This window comes from Salvelinus fontinalis, unplaced genomic scaffold (genome assembly GCF_029448725.1).
Source record: "Salvelinus fontinalis isolate EN_2023a unplaced genomic scaffold, ASM2944872v1 scaffold_0055, whole genome shotgun sequence".
Taxonomy (NCBI): Eukaryota; Metazoa; Chordata; class Actinopteri; order Salmoniformes; family Salmonidae; genus Salvelinus; species Salvelinus fontinalis.
The window spans coordinates 101849-120799 of record NW_026600264.1 but is presented as its reverse complement, the minus strand read 5'-3'; the positions used below and the strand labels follow the sequence as shown (position 1 = coordinate 120799).

The window sequence follows — 18951 nt, the reverse complement described above, 5'->3', positions numbered from 1 at the left end:
CACACACACACTATACGTACACACACACACACACACTATACGTACACACACACACTATACGTACACACACACACACACTCTACGTACACACACACACACACACTCTACGTACACACACACTACTATATGTACACACACACACTGACTTCCTGTCCTCTCTCCCTCCTAGCTTGATGCATCTTCTGATCCCATCCTTGTATCACATGAAGTACCCAAAGGACTCCTCCAACACTTCCAAGGTGGCCTCTCCTTTCATCCTGATGGAGAAACCCAAGACGGTTCAGTTACTGCTGGAGTTCATGCTGGACGTACTGCTGATGCCCTACGGGTCAGTGGGGAGATACGCTGCCTCTTCAAGGGCCCTGGGCACTAGTAGTTCACTATGTAGGGCTCTAGTAGCTCACTATGTAGGGCTCTAGTAGTTCACTATGTAGGGCTCTGGGCACTAGTAGTTCCCTATGTAGGGCTCTGGTCACTAGTAGTTCCCTATGTAGGGCTCTGGTCACTAGTAGTTCCCTATGTAGGGCTCTGGTCACTAGTAGTTCCCTATGTAGGGCTCTGGTCACTAGTAGTTCCCTATGTAGGGCTCTGGTCACTAGTAGTTCCCTATGTAGGGCTCTGGTCACTAGTAGTTCCCTATGTAGGGCTCTGGTCACTAGTAGTTCCCTATGTAGGGCTCTGGTCACTAGTAGTTCCCTATGTAGGGCTCTGGTCACTAGTAGTTCCCTATGTAGGGCCCTGGGCACTAGTAGTTCACTATGTAGGGCTCTAGTAGCTCACTATGTAGGGCTCTAGTAGTTCACTATGTAGGGCTCTGGGCACTAGTAGTTCCCTATGTAGGGCTCTGGGCACTAGTAGTTCCCTATGTAGGGCTCTGGTCACTAGTAGTTCCCTATGTAGGGCTCTGGTCACTAGTAGTTCCCTATGTAGGGCTCTGGTCACTAGTAGTTCCCTATGTAGGGCTCTGGTCACTAGTAGTTCCCTATGTAGGGCTCTGGTCACTAGTAGTTCCCTATGTAGGGCTCTGGTCACTAGTAGTTCCCTATGTAGGGCTCTGGTCACTAGTAGTTCCCTATGTAGGGCTCTGGTCACTAGTAGTTCCCTATGTAGGGCTCTGGTCACTAGTAGTTCCCTATGTAGGGCTCTGGTCACTAGTAGTTCCCTATGTAGGTGTACCAGGGACCCTCTGCAGACATCAACAACAGTCACCCACGAAGCGTCGTTACCCATCGCTCCACAAAAGCCGCGGTCCTTGCAGAGCAAGGGGAAACCCTACTTCAAGGTCTCAAAGCAAGTGACGTAACCGATTGAAAGGCTATTAGCGTGGACCACCGCTAACTAGCTAGCCATTTCACATCCGTTACATGGGCACTAGTAGTTCACTATGTAGGGTTCCATTTGGGAAGTAAGCCTATGGGGCCATTTTAAGTGTTCAGGTATGCTAGTATGTTATCGGTTATTGTTAAAACGGTCTAACATACTATAAAACTTGCAAACAACATTCTCACTCAAGTAATTGTTTTTCCAAAGACTGCCTGAATGAATTATTACAATCCCTAAACAATTTACCTTGTAGTTGACCTGCCCCTCCTCTCCTCCCTCCCCCTCCCTCCCTCTCCGCTGGCCTCCCTCCTCCCTCCCTCTCCGCTGACCTCCAGGTTTGTCCTGAACGAGCCTCCCACTCGTCCAGCTCCCTCGTCCCCTCAGGGTAGCGCTGGGGCAGCGGCGGCCGTACAGGGCCTCCCCCAGCCTCCTCCTGGGATGAGCGTCTACGCTGCCAAGAGGGTCATCGGAGAGGCCCAGTGGAGCCCAGAGCAGCTGGAACAGGTACTGACCTCTGAACTTTGAACCTTAGAGGAAGGTGTATCACACCTTCCTTGGGGCTGCATTTCGCCTAGTGGTTAGAGCGTTGGGCCAGTAACCAAAAGGTTGCTAGATCGAATCCCCGAGCTGACAAGGTAAAAAATCTGTCGTTCTGCCCCTGAACAAGGCAGTTTAACCCACTGTTCGCCAGTAGGCCGTCATCGTAAATAATAATTTGTTCTTAACTGACTTGCCTAGTTAAATAAAGGTTGTTGTACTGTGGTTGTAAGGTGATGAGTGTCTCTCCCAGTGTAAGCTAGGCATAGTGAAGTTCATCGAGGCAGAACAGGTACCGGAGGTGGAGACGGTGATACACCTGGTGGTCGCCTCTAGCGACACGAGACACGGCGTTGCCACGGCCGCAGACCTGGAGCTCAAGAGCAAGCAGAGGTGGGTATCTATGGGACTATTCTACTATTATGGGATGGTGCAATAGGGGCGCGACCTCGTAAGTCCATTTACAACATACTACAGGATTTGGTTCTGGGTTCCCGGGAGTTCGTTCTGGGTTCCCGGGAGTTCGTTCTGGGTTCCCGGGAGTTCGTTCTGGGTTCCCGAGATGAGTTGATTTGTGATATGATGTCATGTGTTGTTGTTGTTTATTTTTCAGTATTATCGACTGGAACAACCCCCTGATCGTCAACAAGATGTACAAGGTCTACCTGGGAGACATCCCCCTCAAAACTAAGGTGTGGAAAGATTCTGAACTCATTCTAACTTGGTCTTGAATTGATCTCCCCCCCCCCCCCCCCCCCCCCCCCAATTGGAACGAGTTCAAATGGCTTCCTGACACGAAGTGGCGTTGATGACCCGGAGGCTGAGAGATCTGACCAGCATGGTCGCTACCATCATCCTGATTGGTTGTATGTGTGAACGTTATCACACGTTCTGTGTGAAACTATTGGCCGACTAATGTCCTGCTATGTGACGTTATGTCATAGGGGGCCAGTCTGAAGAGGGAGCTGAAACATGAGCCAGTCAGCACCAGAGTCAAGATGAAGATCCTACCACATCTCTTACGCTCACGCCTCGCCGCTGAGTGCTTCCCCGCTAACATACAGGTACTGCTGTGTGTGTGTGTGTTAATAAATTAACAGTTTAACATCCTGGAAATGTGTGTTCGTGCAAATCTTTGAATGTCCAACCACTGTCTTTCCCTCAAGGAAACCTTCATCACCTGTCTATTTCCTGTTTCTCCTCTTCTTCTCTTCTCCTCTCATTCTCCTCTCTTCTCCTCTCCTCTCTCTTCTCCTCTCCTCCTCTCTCTTCTCCTCTCCTCCTCTCTCTTCTCCTCTCCTCTCTCTCTTCTTCTCCTCTCCTCTCTCTCTTCTTCTCCTCTCCTCTCTCTCCCTTTCTTCTCCTCTCCTCTCCTCTCACTCTTCTTCTCCTCTCCTCTCTCTCTTCTTCTCTTCTTCTCCTCTCCTCCTCTCTCTTCGTCTCCTCTCCTCCTCTCTCTTCGTCTCCTCTCTCTTCATCTCGTCTTCTCCTCTCCTCTCCTCCTCTCCCCAGGTGGTGTACGACGGTCTGTTTGGAGCCAACACCAACAACAAGCTGCTCTCTCTCACACTTCAGTTTGTCCACCACATCTGTCAGGTGTAAGTACTGGTCCCAAGTCAGTTTCATCCAACCCTTACACATAGGAAGAGTCACTAAGAGCTGGTCCTAGATCAGTTTGTTCACCACATCTGTCAGGTGTAAGTACTGGTCCCAAGTCAGTTTCATCCAACCCTTACACATAGGAAGAGTCACTAAGAGCTGGTCCTAGATCAGTTTGTTCACCACATCTGTCAAGTGTAAGTACTGGTCCCAAGTCAGTTTCATCCAACCCTTACACATAGGAAGAGTCACTAAGAGCTGGTCCTAGATCAGTTTGTTCACCACATCTGTCAAGTGTAAGTACTGGTCCCAAGTCAGTTTCATCCAACCCTTCCTTATAGAGACAGTTAGAGTACTTAGGCTTTGTTTACACAGGCAGCCCAATTCTGATCTTTTGCCCAATCATTGAGAAATATAATTTTATTGGGGCTGCCTGTGTAAACGCAGCCTAAGAGCTGGTCCTAGATCAGTTTGTCCACTATCACATGCATGTTGTAAGCACTTATTCCAGGTCAGTTTGTCTTCTCAGTTCACCGTTACATACAGAGACAGAGATTGCCGTTAAGAGCTGGTCCTAGATCAGTTAGAACAGAGGTCACCAACATTTTTCTGAGTCAAGTTCACTTTCTGAGTCAAAATGTAAGCTGAGATCTACCGCTCTGATTTTTTTTTATTGACATGACTTATAAAATGTAAGCCTATGCAACATTAACCAATTAAAAACCGTTCTGTAGTAATGAGGTTTGTGCACTAGGCTACAGGCCCAATACATGATCACTGCATACTGCCTTTGCTTGAATTTACCTGCCAATGCTTTGTTGTTCGGGACATTTAAAAATATATATATATTTCAACATTTTGAGGTAGGCTATATAATCACACCGGTAATAGATCCATTGTTGTATTACTTGTGAGCAACACACATGAGTGAGCACACATTTTAAATAATTAGCTTTTTGTTTTACTGCTCTGATGGTGCGTGTATCTGAGGGTCAGTCTCAGCAGAGGGAGAGAGCAGCAGACTGAGGGTCCGTCTCAGCGGAGGGAGAGAGCAGCAGACAGAGGGGTCCGTCTCTCAACAGTATCAACTTTGCCGTAGCTTTCTTATTGCCTGCTATGTTACTTCAGACTCGGTCATCTGAGCAATCTGATTGGCTAGCGGTAGGCCTATAGTGCACTTGATTTCCTCTCCGGGCTCCCCCGGAAAGGCAGAGTTTATACATTCAGACACATGAAATGGCAACAGTTTGCCTACCCGGTGCGCCGGGCAGCAGCTGAATTGTCTGCACCGACCACCAACAGCCTGAGACCAATAAAATTAGCAACACAAGGTTTTATCGTTGGGTTTTGTGCAGAAATGTTTGGCGATCGACTAGAAATGCCTTGGAGATGGACAACGACCGGTTGGTGACGACTGAGTTAGAAGGAAATGATTCAATAACAAAACAAACTACAAAAACAAATTGAAGGGATCATCAAAGGAGTGTCTGTGGAGGTTTTTTGTTCCAGCCCAACACTAACCCACACCAAAGCCTCTCCTAACATGTCCTGACATGTCCAGATGTGTCTCTCCTCTCTGACAGATGCCCTGACACCAACAAGCCACTGGGTCTGATGCTGCTGAATGGCCTCACCAAGCTCATCAATGAGTACAAGGAGGTAAAGCCATCAGTGTGTTTAAAAAAAATCTCGTTTCATCCCACCACTACACATTCTCCTTTTCAATGGTTGATGCTTTGCGTGCTCCTGGTATAGAGCATGATGGGATATGTTGTTGTCTGTTTTGGCAGGATCCTAAGTTGCTGTGTATGGCCTACTCTGCTGTGGGGAAACTCGCCAGGTAGTTACAGTAAAATATTGTCTGTTTTAAAAATGCGCTATGTCGAAATAGCTCCACCATTTCCTGTTTGCTAAAATTCTAATAGTTTGCCTTATCTCGGTTCATGTGACCAAACGAGCTAGTGTAGAGAATCATTGTACCATCTAAAACGCTGTGAAATATCGTCTCCATAACCAAAAATATTGTATATTTAGCTGTTTTGAAGCTGCTGTTCAAAACCGAAATCAAAAGACGCAAAAAAAAAACTAAACTTAAGAACGAGAAGCATAGAAATAGTGCACATAGAATAGATCTAACGCTTGTTCTCATGGCTTTCAATGAGAACCACATATCTATAACACACGTTTCTATGTGAATTTGGTCAGATTGTCCCCCCCCCCCAAAAAAAAGCTGCACATTGGAGCTTTAACAACCAATAGACTGTGTCTTGATGATTATTATGATGATGAGTTGATAGTGAGGGGATGTTTCCTCTCTCCTTAGCCGGATGCCCCAACTCTTCACCAAAGATATTGCTCTGGTCCAGCAGTTCTTTGAGGCCATGTGCAAGGTAGGTGTTCCTGCATCAATGCTATTTGAATACACTGTTTACCTACATTATATATATTTTTTAGACAAGACACAAAGGCCTCCCGAAAACATAATTCAAGGTTTATGGCAGCGACTTTTTCATATATTCTAACCGTCCTCCTGCCTCGTCTGACCTTGTCTGTTTACAGGAGGAGCCTGACGTCCGTCTAGCCATCCAGGAGGCTCTGTCTATGATGGTGGGAGCCTACGCTAACCTACAGGGGGCGCTACTGAACCTGATGGAAGCTCTGGTGGCAGCTTACATGGGCAAGGTAACACTAGATGTGATTTCTCCTGTGACACGTTAACCTACAGGGGGCCATTTCTCCTATGACGCGCTAACCTACAGGGGGCCATTTCTCTTATGACGCGCTAACCTACAGGGGGCCATTTCTCCTATGACGCGCTAACCTACAGGGGGCCATTTCTCCTATGACGCGCTAACCTACAGGGGGCCATTTCTCCTATGACACGTTAACCTACAGGGGGCCATTTCGCCTATGACACGTTAACCTACAGGGGGCCATTTCGCCTATGACGCGTTAACCTACAGGGGGACATTTCTCCTATGACGCGTTAACCTACAGGGGGACATTTCTCCTATGACGCGCTAACCTACAGGGGGCCATTTCTCTTATGACGCGCTAACCTACAGGGGGCCATTTCTCCTATGACGCGTTAACCTACAGGGGGCCATTTCTCCTATGACGCGCTAACCTACAGGGGGCCATTTCTCCTATGACGCGCTAACCTACAGGGGGCCATTTCTCCTATGACGCGCTAACCTACAGGGGGCCATTTCTCCTATGACGCGCTAACCTACAGGGGGCCATTTCTCCTATGACGCGTTAACCTACAGGGGGCCATTTCTCCTATGACGCGCTAACCTACAGGGAGCCGTGCTCAACCGGATGGAAGCTCTGGTTTCTCCTACGACGCGCTAACCTACAGGGGGCCATTTGTCCTATGACGCGCTAACCTACAGGGGGCCATTTCTCCTATGACGCGCTAACCTACAGGGGGCCATTTCTCCTATGACGCGTTAACCTACAGGGGGCCATTTCTCCTATGACGCGCTAACCTACAGGGGGCCATTTCTCCTATGACGCGCTAACCTACAGGGGGCCATTTCGCCTATGACGCGCTAACCTACAGGTGGCCATTTCTCCTATGACGCGTTAACCTACAGGGGGCCATTTCTCCTATGACGCGTTAACCTACAGGGGGCCATTTCTCCTATGACGCGTTAACCTACAGGGGGCCATTTCTCCTATGACGCGCTAACCTACAGGGGGCCATTTCTCCTATGACGCGCTAACCTACAGGGGGCCATTTCTCCTATGATGCGCTAACCTACAGGGGGCCATTTCTCCTATGACGCGCTAACCTACAGGGGGCCATTTCTCCTATGACGCGTTAACCTACAGCGGGCCATTTCTCCTATGACGCGTTAACCTACAGGGGGCCGTACTCAACCGGATGGAAGCTCTGGTTTCTCCTATGATGCGCTAACCTACAGGGGGCCATTTCTCCTATGACGCGCTAACCTACAGGGGGCCATTTCTCCTATGACGCGTTAACCTACAGCGGGCCATTTCTCCTATGACGCGTTAACCTACAGGGGGCCGTACTCAACCGGATGGAAGCTCTGGTTTCTCCTATGACGCGCTAACCTACAGGGGAACGTAGTCAACCGGATGGAAGCTCTGGTTTCTCCTATGACGCGCTAACCTACAGGGGGCCATTTCTCCTATGACGCGCTAACCTACAGGGGGCCATTTCTCCTATGACGCGTTAACCTACAGCGGGCCATTTCTCCTATGACGCGCTAACCTACAGGGGGCCGTACTCAACCGGATGGAAGCTCTGGTCTTATGGGGTTAGGCAACTAGATTCAGCCCCGAGACGATTATTGTCGGAGAGGACGATCGGGGGGCCCTTAACCTAAATGTAATCATTTGTAAAAGGCAAATTGACCACAACTGAGTCCAAGAAATAGATTTTATTTGAAAATAACAGTAATTTTATACCTTAATTACATTTGAGACACCATCACATATCTCTTTATTGATGGGAAGACTTGGGAACAGATTTCCTAAACTAAATCCTGCTGCTGATTCATGTCTTGTTTTGCCCTTGTTCTTCTTCCAACATAAATCACCACGGTCCACCTGTTTCTGACCCCTGTCCTATGATCTCTCTATAATTTGTATATGAAAAATTAGTATTTATACTAGCTAGGATTTCTACTATGAAATTTGGTGTAGAAAAACGTATGATATAATTTACCAGGAATATATGGCGCGTTTCATATTGTGTCGTCATTGTAGGGAATACTGTTGTCAAAGTATTCCGGAATATCACTGTTGTCAAAGTATTCCGGAATATCACTGTTTTCAAAGTATTCCGGAATATCACTGTTGTCAAAGTATTCCGGAATATCACTGTTGTCAAAGTATTCCGGAATATCACTGTTGTCAAATTATTCCGGAATATCACTGTTGTCAAAGTATTCCGGAATATCACTGTTGTCAAAGTATTCCGGAATATCACTGTTGCTGAAGAATCTAGATGATTTAAGTTGGAGTATTGCGTTCTGATTGGTCAGTCAAAGTTCTAAATATTGTGTTCTTCTGTGTTGTGATTGGTCAGCCTGAGGTGCAGGTGCGTCAGGTGGCAATGAAGTACGCCAGCACGGTATTCGCTCCTGATCACGTGCCCTCCAGATACTTGCTCCTATTGGCTGCCGGGGACCCGTAAGTCTCAACACTAGACACGCACTGACATAACACACTGAGTATAAAACATATAGGAAGTCTCAGCACTACACACCACCCATCCACCTTTACAGGTGTAATACTGACTGTAATACATCCACCTTTACAGGGATAATACTGACTGACTTTACAGTGAATATATCCCATCCACCTTTACAGGGATAATACTGACTGACTTTACAGTGAATATATCTCATCCATCTTTACAGGGATAATACTGACTGACTTTACAGTGAATATATCCCATCCACCTTCAAAGGGATAATACTGACTGACTTTACAGTGAATATATATCCCATCCACCTTTACAGGGATAATACTGACTGACTTTACAGTGAATATATCCCATCCACCTTTACAGGGATAATACTGACTGACTTTACAGTGAATATATCCCATCCACCTTCACAGGGATAATACTCACACAATGGTAGGATAGCTCCTATGAGATTTGTCAATGTGTTATTGAATTTTGTATACTTTTAATACGATTTGTATTTCTTCTTTTGGTCGTTTGTTCGTTGCTGCTGGACAGAGGAGGTGTGGTGTTAAGTAGTAGTATAAAGTGTCTCTATGGTGTGTTATTATAGGAGAGAGGCCCAGTGTCCTGTGTTATTATAGGAGAGAGGCCCAGTGTCCTGTGTTATTATAGGAGAGAGGCCCAGTGTCCTGTGCTATTATAGGAGAGAGGCCCAGTGTCCTGTGTTATTATAGGAGAGAGGCCCAGAGTGTCCTGTGTTATTATAGGAGAGAGGCCCAGAGTGTCTTGTGTTATTATAGGAGAGAGGCCCAGAGTGTCTTGTGTTATTATAGGAGAGAGGCCCAGAGTGTCTTGTGTTATTATAGGAGAGGGGCCCCGAGTGTCTTGTGTTATTATAGGAGAGGGGCCCCGAGTGTCTTGTGTTATTATAGGAGAGGGGCCCCGAGTGTCTTGTGTTATTATAGGAGAGGGGCCCCGAGTGTCCTGTGTTATTATAGGAGAGGGGCCCCGAGTGTCCTGTGTTATTATAGGAGAGGGGCCCCGAGTGTCCTGTGTTATTATAGGAGAGGGGCCCCGAGTGTCCTGTGTTATTATAGGAGAGGGGCCCCGAGTGTCCTGTGTAATTATAGGAGAGAGGCCCCGAGTGTCCTGTGTAATTATAGGAGAGAGGCCCAGAGTGTCCTGTGTAATTATAGGAGAGAGGCCCAGTGTCCTGACCTCCGTGTCTCTGTGGTGTGTTATTATAGGAGAGAGGCCCAGAGTGTCCTGTGTTATTGTAGGAGAGAGTTCCAGAGTGTCCTGACCTCCGTGTCTCTGTGGTGTGTTATTATAGGAGGCCCAGTGTCCTGACCTCCGTGTCTCTGTGGTGTGTTATTATAGGAGAGAGGCCCAGTGTCCTGACCTCACTGTCTCTATGATGTGTTATTATAGGAGAGAGGCCCAGAGTGTCCTGTGTTATTATAGGAGAGAGGCCCAGTGTCCTGACCTCACTGTCTCTATGATGTGTTATTGAAGGAGAGAGTCCTAGAGTGTCCTGTGTAATTATAGGAGAGAGGCCCAGAGTGTCCTGTGTTATTATAGGAGAGAGGCCCAGTGTCCTGTGTTATTATAGGAGAGAGGCCCAGAGTGTCCTGTGTTATTATAGGAGAGAGGCCCAGAGTGTCCTGTGTTATTATAGGAGAGAGGCCCAGAGTGTCCTGTGTTATTATAGGAGAGAGGCCCAGAGTCCTGACCTCCGTGTCTCTGTGGTGTGTTATTATAGGAGAGAGTTCCAGAGTGTCCTGTGTTATTGTAGGAGAGAGGCCCAGAGTGTCCTGTGTTATTGTAGGAGAGAGGCCCAGAGTCCTGACCTCCGTGTCTCTGTGGTGTGTTATTATAGGAGAGAAGAGGTGTGCAGCGAGGCCCAGCGTGTCCTGAGGGCTCTGCCTGCTAAGAACTCGGAGAAAGAGGGCCTTAAACCCATGCCCTCCTTCCCTGACATGGTGGCCTACATCCAGGAGAAGGTGAGAGCGTAACCCCCGTCCCCCCGTCCCAGATCTAGCCCCTGTCATTAGATCATATACTCTCTAGTTAACATGTAGAAGTACAGGTGTGTCAGCAGGATGTCTCGACAGCCCTTGTTGATCTGTCCTGGTCTGTTCTTTTAGGCTGCTCAGAGAATGAAGACACCAGCTAAGTACATCGTGGGGACGTACACTCTACCCTTCAACCCTTCTGCGTTTGGCGAGGTAAGAAAAAAAACTAATTCAACTAAATAGTTGTATGAACATCATGCTGTTTGTGACTGGCAAAAACCACAAAACAATCGGAAGAGGAAGTTAAAGTATGAAACATAATGAAAAAATTATGGGACTAGAGAGATTTACCTTTCTCCTTGCCACACTTCCTGTTAATAGACATCACTTCCTGTTAATTGACATCACTTCCTTTCTATCCCTGTCCCTGTCTCCAGATCGTGCTGTACCTGCGGATGTGTCTGGCCCACAGTGCCGGGGCCACGCCCGTCTCTAAGAGCCTGGCGGACATGCAGGACGACGCGCCTGCCATCGGACGCTACATCAACACCCTGCTCTCCAACGACCCCCTGACCTCCCCGTCCTCCACCGGAACCAAGGGGGCGGAGGTCAACCCTGTACAGGTCTACATGGAGCTACTGCAGCAGCTGCTGTCTGCTGTAGGAGGTGAGTGATGTGATTCCTTGTCACCTTGTCTCCAAATATTCATGTGTTTGGAATCCAAAATGGTGTGCTCCGTTTAACCGTTGTTGATATTGTGAAGTGAGCATATCCGTTTGGATTCCAGGCCTGTAAACACATCATTCATACCTTATAACTGATACAATGTAGCGATACATTTTTGTAATTTTTTAAAAATTTTATTCTTCATTTATTTTGATAGGAGTCCCTGTGATGTACTGTCTTCTGGAGGTGGTGTCTGTCTGTCCTCACAACCTGGCCCCCAAGTTTATCCACAAGATCGACTGGATCAAGGTAAAAATCATGCTGCGTGCTTTGCGAATTGATGCTACCACTGTAAAGGATACCTTGGTATGCTAATGCTAATTGACGCTACTTATATAAAATATGAATTGGAATGCTAATCAATGCTAATGCTATGCTAATCGACGCTATGTAATATACTACTCAGATATAGTACCTTGATATGCTACATGCTAGGCCAATGCTAAGCAATGCAAGTCGGCGCTAACGCTAGGCAATGCTACTACTGTAAAATATACGTTGGTATGCTTCATGCTACGCTAACGCTAACTGATGCTACTTCTGTAAAGGATACATTGGTATGCTTCATGCTACGCTAACGCTAACCGACGCTATACTACATTTCCCCTCCGCAGAGTCTAATGAACACCAACAAGGAGGACCTACGGGAGCTAGCAGCTCAGCTCTACGCTGTGGTGGTGTCCACCATGTCAGGAAACGAGCTGAAGACTGCCGTTCAGACGCTCATCAAGATCACTAAAGATACGCACGTATGTAGTCTCCCCTCCTGTAGATACGCACGTATGTAGCCCCCCCCCTCCTGTAGATACGCACGTATGTAGCCCCCCCCCTCCTGTAGATACGCACGTATGTAGTCTCCCCTCCTGTAGATACACACGTATGTAGTCTCCCCTCCTGTAGATACGCACGTATGTAGCCCCCCCCTCCTGTAGATACGCACGTATGTAGTCCCCCCTCCTGTAGATACGCACGTATGTAGTCTCCCCTCCTGTAGATACACACGTATGTAGTCTCCCCTCCTGTAGATACGCACGTATGTAGTCTCCCCCTCCTGTAGATACGCACGTATGTAGTCTCCCCTCCTGTAGATACGCACGTATGTAGTCTCCCCTCCTGTAGATACGCACGTATGTAGCCCCCCCCCTCCTGTAGATACGCACGTATGTAGTCTCCCCTCCTGTAGATGCGCACGTATGTAGTCTCCCCTCCTATAGATACGCACGTATGTAGCCCCCCCTCCTGTAGATACGCACGTATGTAGTCTCCTCCTCCTGTAGATACGCACGTATGTAGCCCCCCCCCTCCTGTAGATACGCACGTATGTAGTCTCCCCCTCCTGTAGATGCGCACGTATGTAGTCTCCCCTCCTATAGATACGCACGTATGTAGCCCCCCCTCCTGTAGATACGCACGTATGTAGTCTCCTCCTCCTGTAGATACGCACGTATGTAGCCCCCCCCCTCCTGTAGATACGCACGTATGTAGTCTCCCCTCCTGTAGATACGCACGTATGTAGTCTCCCCCTCCTGTAGATACGCACGTATGTAGTCTCCCCCTCCTGTAGATACGCACGTATGTAGCCCCCCCCTCCTGTAGATACGCACGTATGTAGTCTCCCCTCCTGTAGATACGCACGTATGTAGTCTCCCCTCCTGTAGATACGCACGTATGTAGCCCCCCCCCCCTCCTGTAGATACGCACGTATGTAGTCTCCCCTCCTGTAGATACGCACGTATGTAGTCTCCCCCTCCTGTAGATACGCACGTATGTAGTCTCCCCTCCTGTAGATACGCACGTATGTAGTCTCCCCCTCCTGTAGATACGCACGTATGTAGTCTCCCCTCCTGTAGATACGCACGTATGTAGTCTCCCCTCCTGTAGATACGCACGTATGTAGTCTCCCCTCCTGTAGATACACACGTATGTAGTCTCCCCCTTGTGTAGATACGCACGTATGTAGCCCCCCCTCCTGTAGATACGCACGTATGTAGTCTCCCCTCCTGTAGATACGCACGTATGTAGTCTCCCCCTCCTGTAGATACGCACGTATGTAGCCCCCCCTCCTGTAGATACGCACGTATGTAGTCTCCCCTCCTATAGATACACACGTATGTAGCCCCCCCTCCTGTAGATACGCACGTATGTAGTCTCCCCTCCTATAGATACACACGTATGTAGCCCAAGGAGTGGAATGATAGCTGACTGGTACCAGACTAATGGGTTTATTTTCACATATATTTGCTGCACATTTAGGGCCCAGTTTTTCCTGGTCTCTAAATTGTTTTTGTAAGGTCATTTTGAATGTAATGTACTGAATCAAAAGTTGTCCCAGTTTCACTGAGCTGAAAGTAAACCTGTACTCCCTATTGGAAACTGCAGAGCCCTGAGACCCAGCACGGAGCCATCATGGCGCTGGGCTACATGGTGGCCAGGTACATGAGCAAGAGGAAGTCCTTCGCTAACGGAGACTCCGCCCTCAACCGGGAACAGAGGATGAACGACACGCCCAAGGAGGATGAGGAGCTGGTCGCTATAGCAACCAAAGCCATCGGTAGGTGACTGTCAACGTTTTTATTTTTCAGATAATATTTACTATGCTTTTTATGCTAATTATTTAGACCAGTTTTATGCTAATTCACATTGTTACAAGAAATTACTGATATTTATAATTTTAAATATATTTGTGCATATAGGAAAGAATACAATTGAAGGAAGAAGGGTGTAGTCGAGGCAGTAAAAGAGGACATTTCAATCCAATGTTGTGTTTCCAGGTTGGTTCATGTCGTGTGTGTGTGTGTGTGTGTGTGTTCCTAGGCTCCTTCCTAGACAGTGGTTCCCCCCTGCTGGCGGTCGCTGCCTGTACGGCCCTGGGGGAGATCGGGAGGAACGGGACTCTGCTCATCCCTTCAGAAGGAGAGGGATTCACCAAACTAGCCATGGTGGAGAACATGCTGGCTCGCATCCCCTCTGGGAAAGAGACCCTCAAGGTAACCATGGATACAGCAGCGTTTCGAAGTACGGGTGGTTGTGATGCTATACTGTGATAATTCCGCTCTGGGGACATTTAAATACGTTCTAATGAATTGGTTTGAACCATTTTATAATGGACATAAGTATTGATATGAAGAGACTCTAATCCAACTCCCTTTATGTCTGTCCAGATGGATGGAGCCATCCAGACTGTTAGGTAGATAGGTGTAGTTAATAGACTGTTAGCCATCCAGACTGTTAGGTAGATAGGTGTAGTTAATAGACTGTTAGTTAGCCGCCCAGACTGTTAGGTAGATAGGTGTAGTTAATAGACTGTTAGCCATCCAGACTGTTAGGTAGATAGGTGTAGTTAATAGACTGTTAGCCATCCAGACTGTTAGGTAGATAGGTGTAGTTAATAGACTGTTAGCCATCCAGACTGTTAGGTAGATAGGTGTAGTTAATAGACTGTTAGCCATCCAGACTGTTAGGTAGATAGGTGTAGTTAATAGACTGTTAGCCACCCAGACTGTTAGGTAGATAGGTGTAGTTAATAGATAGGTGTAGTTAATAGACTGTTAGCCACCCAGACTGTTAGGTAGATAGGTGTAGTTAATAGACTGTTAGCCATCCAGACTGTTAGGTAGATAGGTGTAGTTAATAGACTGTTAGCCATCCAGACTGTTAGGTAGATAGGTGTAGTTAATAGACTGTTAGCCATCCAGACTGTTAGGTAGATAGGTGTAGTTAATAGACTGTTAGCCGTCCAGACTGTTAGTTAGATAGGTGTAGTTAATAGTTAGATGTGTCCAGATGGAGAGGAGCCGTCCAGACTGTTAGGTAGATAGGTGTAGTTAATAGACTGTTAGCCACCCAGACTGTTAGGTAGATAGGTGTAGTTAATAGATGGGTGTAGTTAATAGAGGGGTGTAGTTAATAGATGGGTGTAGTTAATAGATGGGTGTAGTTAATAGATGGGTGTAGTTAATAGATGGGTGTAGTTAATAGATGGGTGTAGTTAATAGATGGGTGTAGTTAATGAATAGGTGTAGTTAATAGATGGGTGTAGTTAATGAATAGGTGTAGTTAATGAATAGGTGTAGTTAATAGATGGGTGTAGTTAATAGATGGGTGTAGTTAATAGAGGGGTGTAGTTAATAGACTGTTAGCCATCCAGACTGTTAGGTAGATGGGTGTAGTTAATAGATGGGTGTAGTTAATAGATAGGTGTAGTTAATAGATAGGTGTAGTTAATAGATGGGTGTAGTTAATAGAGGGGTGTAGTTAATAGAGGGGTGTAGTTAATAGAGGGGTGTAGTTAATAGAGGGGTGTAGTTAATAGAGGGGTGTAGTTAATAGAGGGGTGTAGTTAATAGAGGGGTGTAGTTAATAGAGGGGTGTAGTTAATAGAGGGGTGTAGTTAATAGAGGGGTGTAGTTAATAGAGGGGTGTAGTTAATAGAGGGGTGTAGTTAATAGAGGGGTGTAGTTAATGAATAGGTGTAGTTAATGAATAGGTGTAGTTAATAGATGGGTGTAGTTAATAGATGGGTGTAGTTAATAGATGGGTGTAGTTAATAGATGGGTGTAGTTAATGAATAGGTGTAGTTAATAGACTGTTAGCCATCCAGACTGTTAGGTAGATAGGTGTAGTTAATAGACTGTTAGCCATCCAGACTGTTAGGTAGATAGGTGTAGTTAATAGATGGGTGTAGTTAATAGATAGGTGTAGTTAATAGATAGGTGTAGTTAATAGAGGGGTGTAGTTAATAGAGGGGTGTAGTTAATAGAGGGGTGTAGTTAATAGAGGGGTGTAGTTAATAGAGGGGTGTAGTTAATAGAGGGGTGTAGTTAATAGAGGGGTGTAGTTAATAGAGGGGTGTAGTTAATAGAGGGGTGTAGTTAATAGAGGGGTGTAGTTAATAGAGGGGTGTAGTTAATAGAGGGGTGTAGTTAATAGAGGGGTGTAGTTAATAGAGGGGTGTAGTTAATAGAGGGGTGTAGTTAATAGAGGGGTGTAGTTAATAGAGGGGTGTAGTTAATAGAGGGGTGTAGTTAATAGAGGGGTGTAGTTAATAGAGGGGTGTAGTTAATAGAGGGGTGTAGTTAATAGAGGGGTGTAGTTAATAGAGGGGTGTAGTTAATAGAGGGGTGTAGTTAATAGAGGGGTGTAGTTAATAGATGGGTGTCGTTAATAGATGGGTGTAGTTAATAGATGGGTGTAGTTAATGAATAGGTGTAGTTAATAGATGGGTGTATTCATGTGGTCTCTGTCTGTCCAGATGAAGGAGAGGGCCATCCAGACTCTGGGTTATCTACCAGTGGGGGACGGAGATTTTGCCCACCAGAAGAAGCTGCTGCAGGGGCTCATGGACTCTGTGGAGGTAGGGGACTGACTCTCATTTAATGGAGCTTTTTAAGACCTTTATGAAGCTTCATAGGACCTTTGTAAAGCTTCATAGGACCTTTGTAAAGCTTCATAGGACCTTTGTAAAGCTTCATAGGACCTTTGTAAAGCTTCATAAGACCTTTTTGAAGCTTCATAAGACACTCGTAAAGCTTCATAAGACAAATTAAGCTTCATAAGACACTCGTAAAGCTTAATCGTAAAGCTTAATTTTTCCTACATTAAGCTACATATGACCTTCATGAAGCTTCATAAGACATTGTTTATCATGTAGGAAGAACTGGCATGATGATAAGCAAGAATTTAACCCTTTCCTCTTCCCCCTTTCCACCTCACTCTCGTTTTCCCCCCTCTCTCTCTCTTCTCTCCCCTCTCTCTCTTTCTCTCTCTCTCTCTCTCTCCCAGGCTAAGCAGGTAGAACTACAGTTTACAGTAGGTGAAGCCATCACCAGTGCTGCGATAGGGACCAGTTCTGGAGCTGCCAGGGACCCATGGACCTGTACTGAGGAACAATACAGTCCCCCAGACAGTAAGACAGTGGTTCAATCTTCCCTGCGGTGTGAAACACAGCTCTGGTTGTTGTCTTTATGCGTTTTCTATTGGTGGTTTGTATGTAGTAACTGTCCAATCCTCTGTCTCCCGGGTCAGATGTGCAGAGTAACGATGTGGTGCCTTGGGTGCTGAACTCCATCCTGGCTAAGTACATCCCAAGTCAAAACCCCCACGTCAGACAGGCTGCCTGTATATGGCTGCTCTCTCTGGTCAAGAAGCTGCACCAACACACAGAGATCAGGGTACAGTATGACTGGCTGGGGGTCAGGGGTCAGGGCTGGGGGGTCAGGGGTTAGGGCTGGGGGGTCAGGGGTCAGACAGGCTGCCTGTATATGGCTGCTCTCTCTGGTCAAGAAGCTCCACCAACACAAAGAAATCAGGGTACAGTATGACTGGCTGGGGGTCAGGGGTCAGGGCTGGGGGGTCAAGAGGCTGCACCAACACACAGAGATCAGGGTACAGTATGACTGGCTGGGGGTCAGGGCTGGGGGGTCAAGAAGCTGCACCAACACAAAGAGATCAGGGTACAGTATGACTGGCTGGGGGTCAGGGCTGGGGGGTCAAGAAGCTGCACCAACACAAAGAGATCAGGGTACAGTATGACTGGCTGGGGGTCAGGGCTGGGGGTCAAGAAGCTGCTCCAACACAAAGAGATCAGGGTACAGTATGACTGGCTGGGGGTCAGGGCTGGGGGGTCAAGAAGCTGCACCAACACAAAGAGATCAGGGTACAGTATGACTGGCTGGGGGTCAGGGCTGGGGGTCAAGAAGCTGCTCCAACACAAAGAAATCAGGGTACAGTATGACTGGCTGGGGGTCAGGGGTCAGGGCTGGGGGGTCAAGAAGCTGCTCCAACACAAAGAGATCAGGGTACAGTATGACTGGCTGGGGGTCAGGGGTTAGGGCTGGGGGGTCAGGGGTCAGACAGGCTGCCTGTATATGGCTGCTCTCTCTGGTCAAGAAGCTGCACCAACACACAGAGATCAGGGTACAGTATGACTGGCTGGGGTCAGGGGTCAGGGCTGGGGGGTCAAGAAGCTGCACCAACACACAGAGATCAGGGTACAGTATGACTGGCTGGGGTCAGGGGTCAGGGCTGGGGGGTCAAGAAGCTGCACCAACACACAGAGATCAGGGTACAGTATGACTGGCTGGGGGTCAGGGCTGGGGGGTCAGGGGTTAGGGCTGGGGGGTCAAGAAGCTGCACCAACACAAAGAGATCAGGGTACAGTATGACTGGCTGGGGGTCAGGGATCAGGGCTGGGGGGTCAAGAAGCTGCACCAACACAAAGAGACCAGGGTACAGTATGACTGGCTGGGGGTCAGGGGTCAGGGCTGGGGGGTCAAGAAGCTGCTCCAACACAAAGAGATCAGGGTACAGTATGACTGGCTGGGGGTCAGGGCTGGGGGGTCAAGAAGCTGCACCAACACAAAGAGATCAGGGTACAGTATGACTGGCTGGGGGTCAGGGGTCAGGGCTGGGGGGTCAAGAAGCTGCTCCAACACACAGAGATCAGGGTACAGTATGACTGGCTGGGGGTCAGGGCTGGGGGGTCAAGAAGCTGCACCAACACAAAGAGATCAGGGTACAGTATGACTGGCTGGGGGTCAGGGCTGGGGGGTCAGACTTGATTGAAAGGTCAAGAGTAGGGGTCAA

General features: G+C 47.6%; 1 protein-coding gene across 1 annotated transcript in view; it reads left to right on the top strand.

The window, feature by feature from the left end:
* The window catches only part of ecpas (Ecm29 proteasome adaptor and scaffold), a 43178-nt gene that overhangs the window by 4427 nt on the left and 19800 nt on the right, over nucleotides 1-18951 (top strand). Inside the window, exons 5-25 of the mRNA XM_055911204.1 lie at nucleotides 170-328; nucleotides 1659-1827; nucleotides 2114-2253; nucleotides 2474-2552; nucleotides 2805-2924; nucleotides 3373-3458; nucleotides 5043-5118; nucleotides 5250-5299; nucleotides 5783-5849; nucleotides 6019-6141; nucleotides 8522-8625; nucleotides 10506-10629; nucleotides 10774-10854; nucleotides 11079-11307; nucleotides 11525-11616; nucleotides 11982-12116; nucleotides 13747-13918; nucleotides 14182-14354; nucleotides 16619-16720; nucleotides 17149-17272; nucleotides 17392-17537. Coding sequence (XP_055767179.1) covers nucleotides 170-328; nucleotides 1659-1827; nucleotides 2114-2253; nucleotides 2474-2552; nucleotides 2805-2924; nucleotides 3373-3458; nucleotides 5043-5118; nucleotides 5250-5299; nucleotides 5783-5849; nucleotides 6019-6141; nucleotides 8522-8625; nucleotides 10506-10629; nucleotides 10774-10854; nucleotides 11079-11307; nucleotides 11525-11616; nucleotides 11982-12116; nucleotides 13747-13918; nucleotides 14182-14354; nucleotides 16619-16720; nucleotides 17149-17272; nucleotides 17392-17537 — 2551 coding nt within the window. The remainder of the gene's footprint in view (nucleotides 1-169; nucleotides 329-1658; nucleotides 1828-2113; nucleotides 2254-2473; nucleotides 2553-2804; nucleotides 2925-3372; nucleotides 3459-5042; nucleotides 5119-5249; nucleotides 5300-5782; nucleotides 5850-6018; nucleotides 6142-8521; nucleotides 8626-10505; nucleotides 10630-10773; nucleotides 10855-11078; nucleotides 11308-11524; nucleotides 11617-11981; nucleotides 12117-13746; nucleotides 13919-14181; nucleotides 14355-16618; nucleotides 16721-17148; nucleotides 17273-17391; nucleotides 17538-18951) is intronic.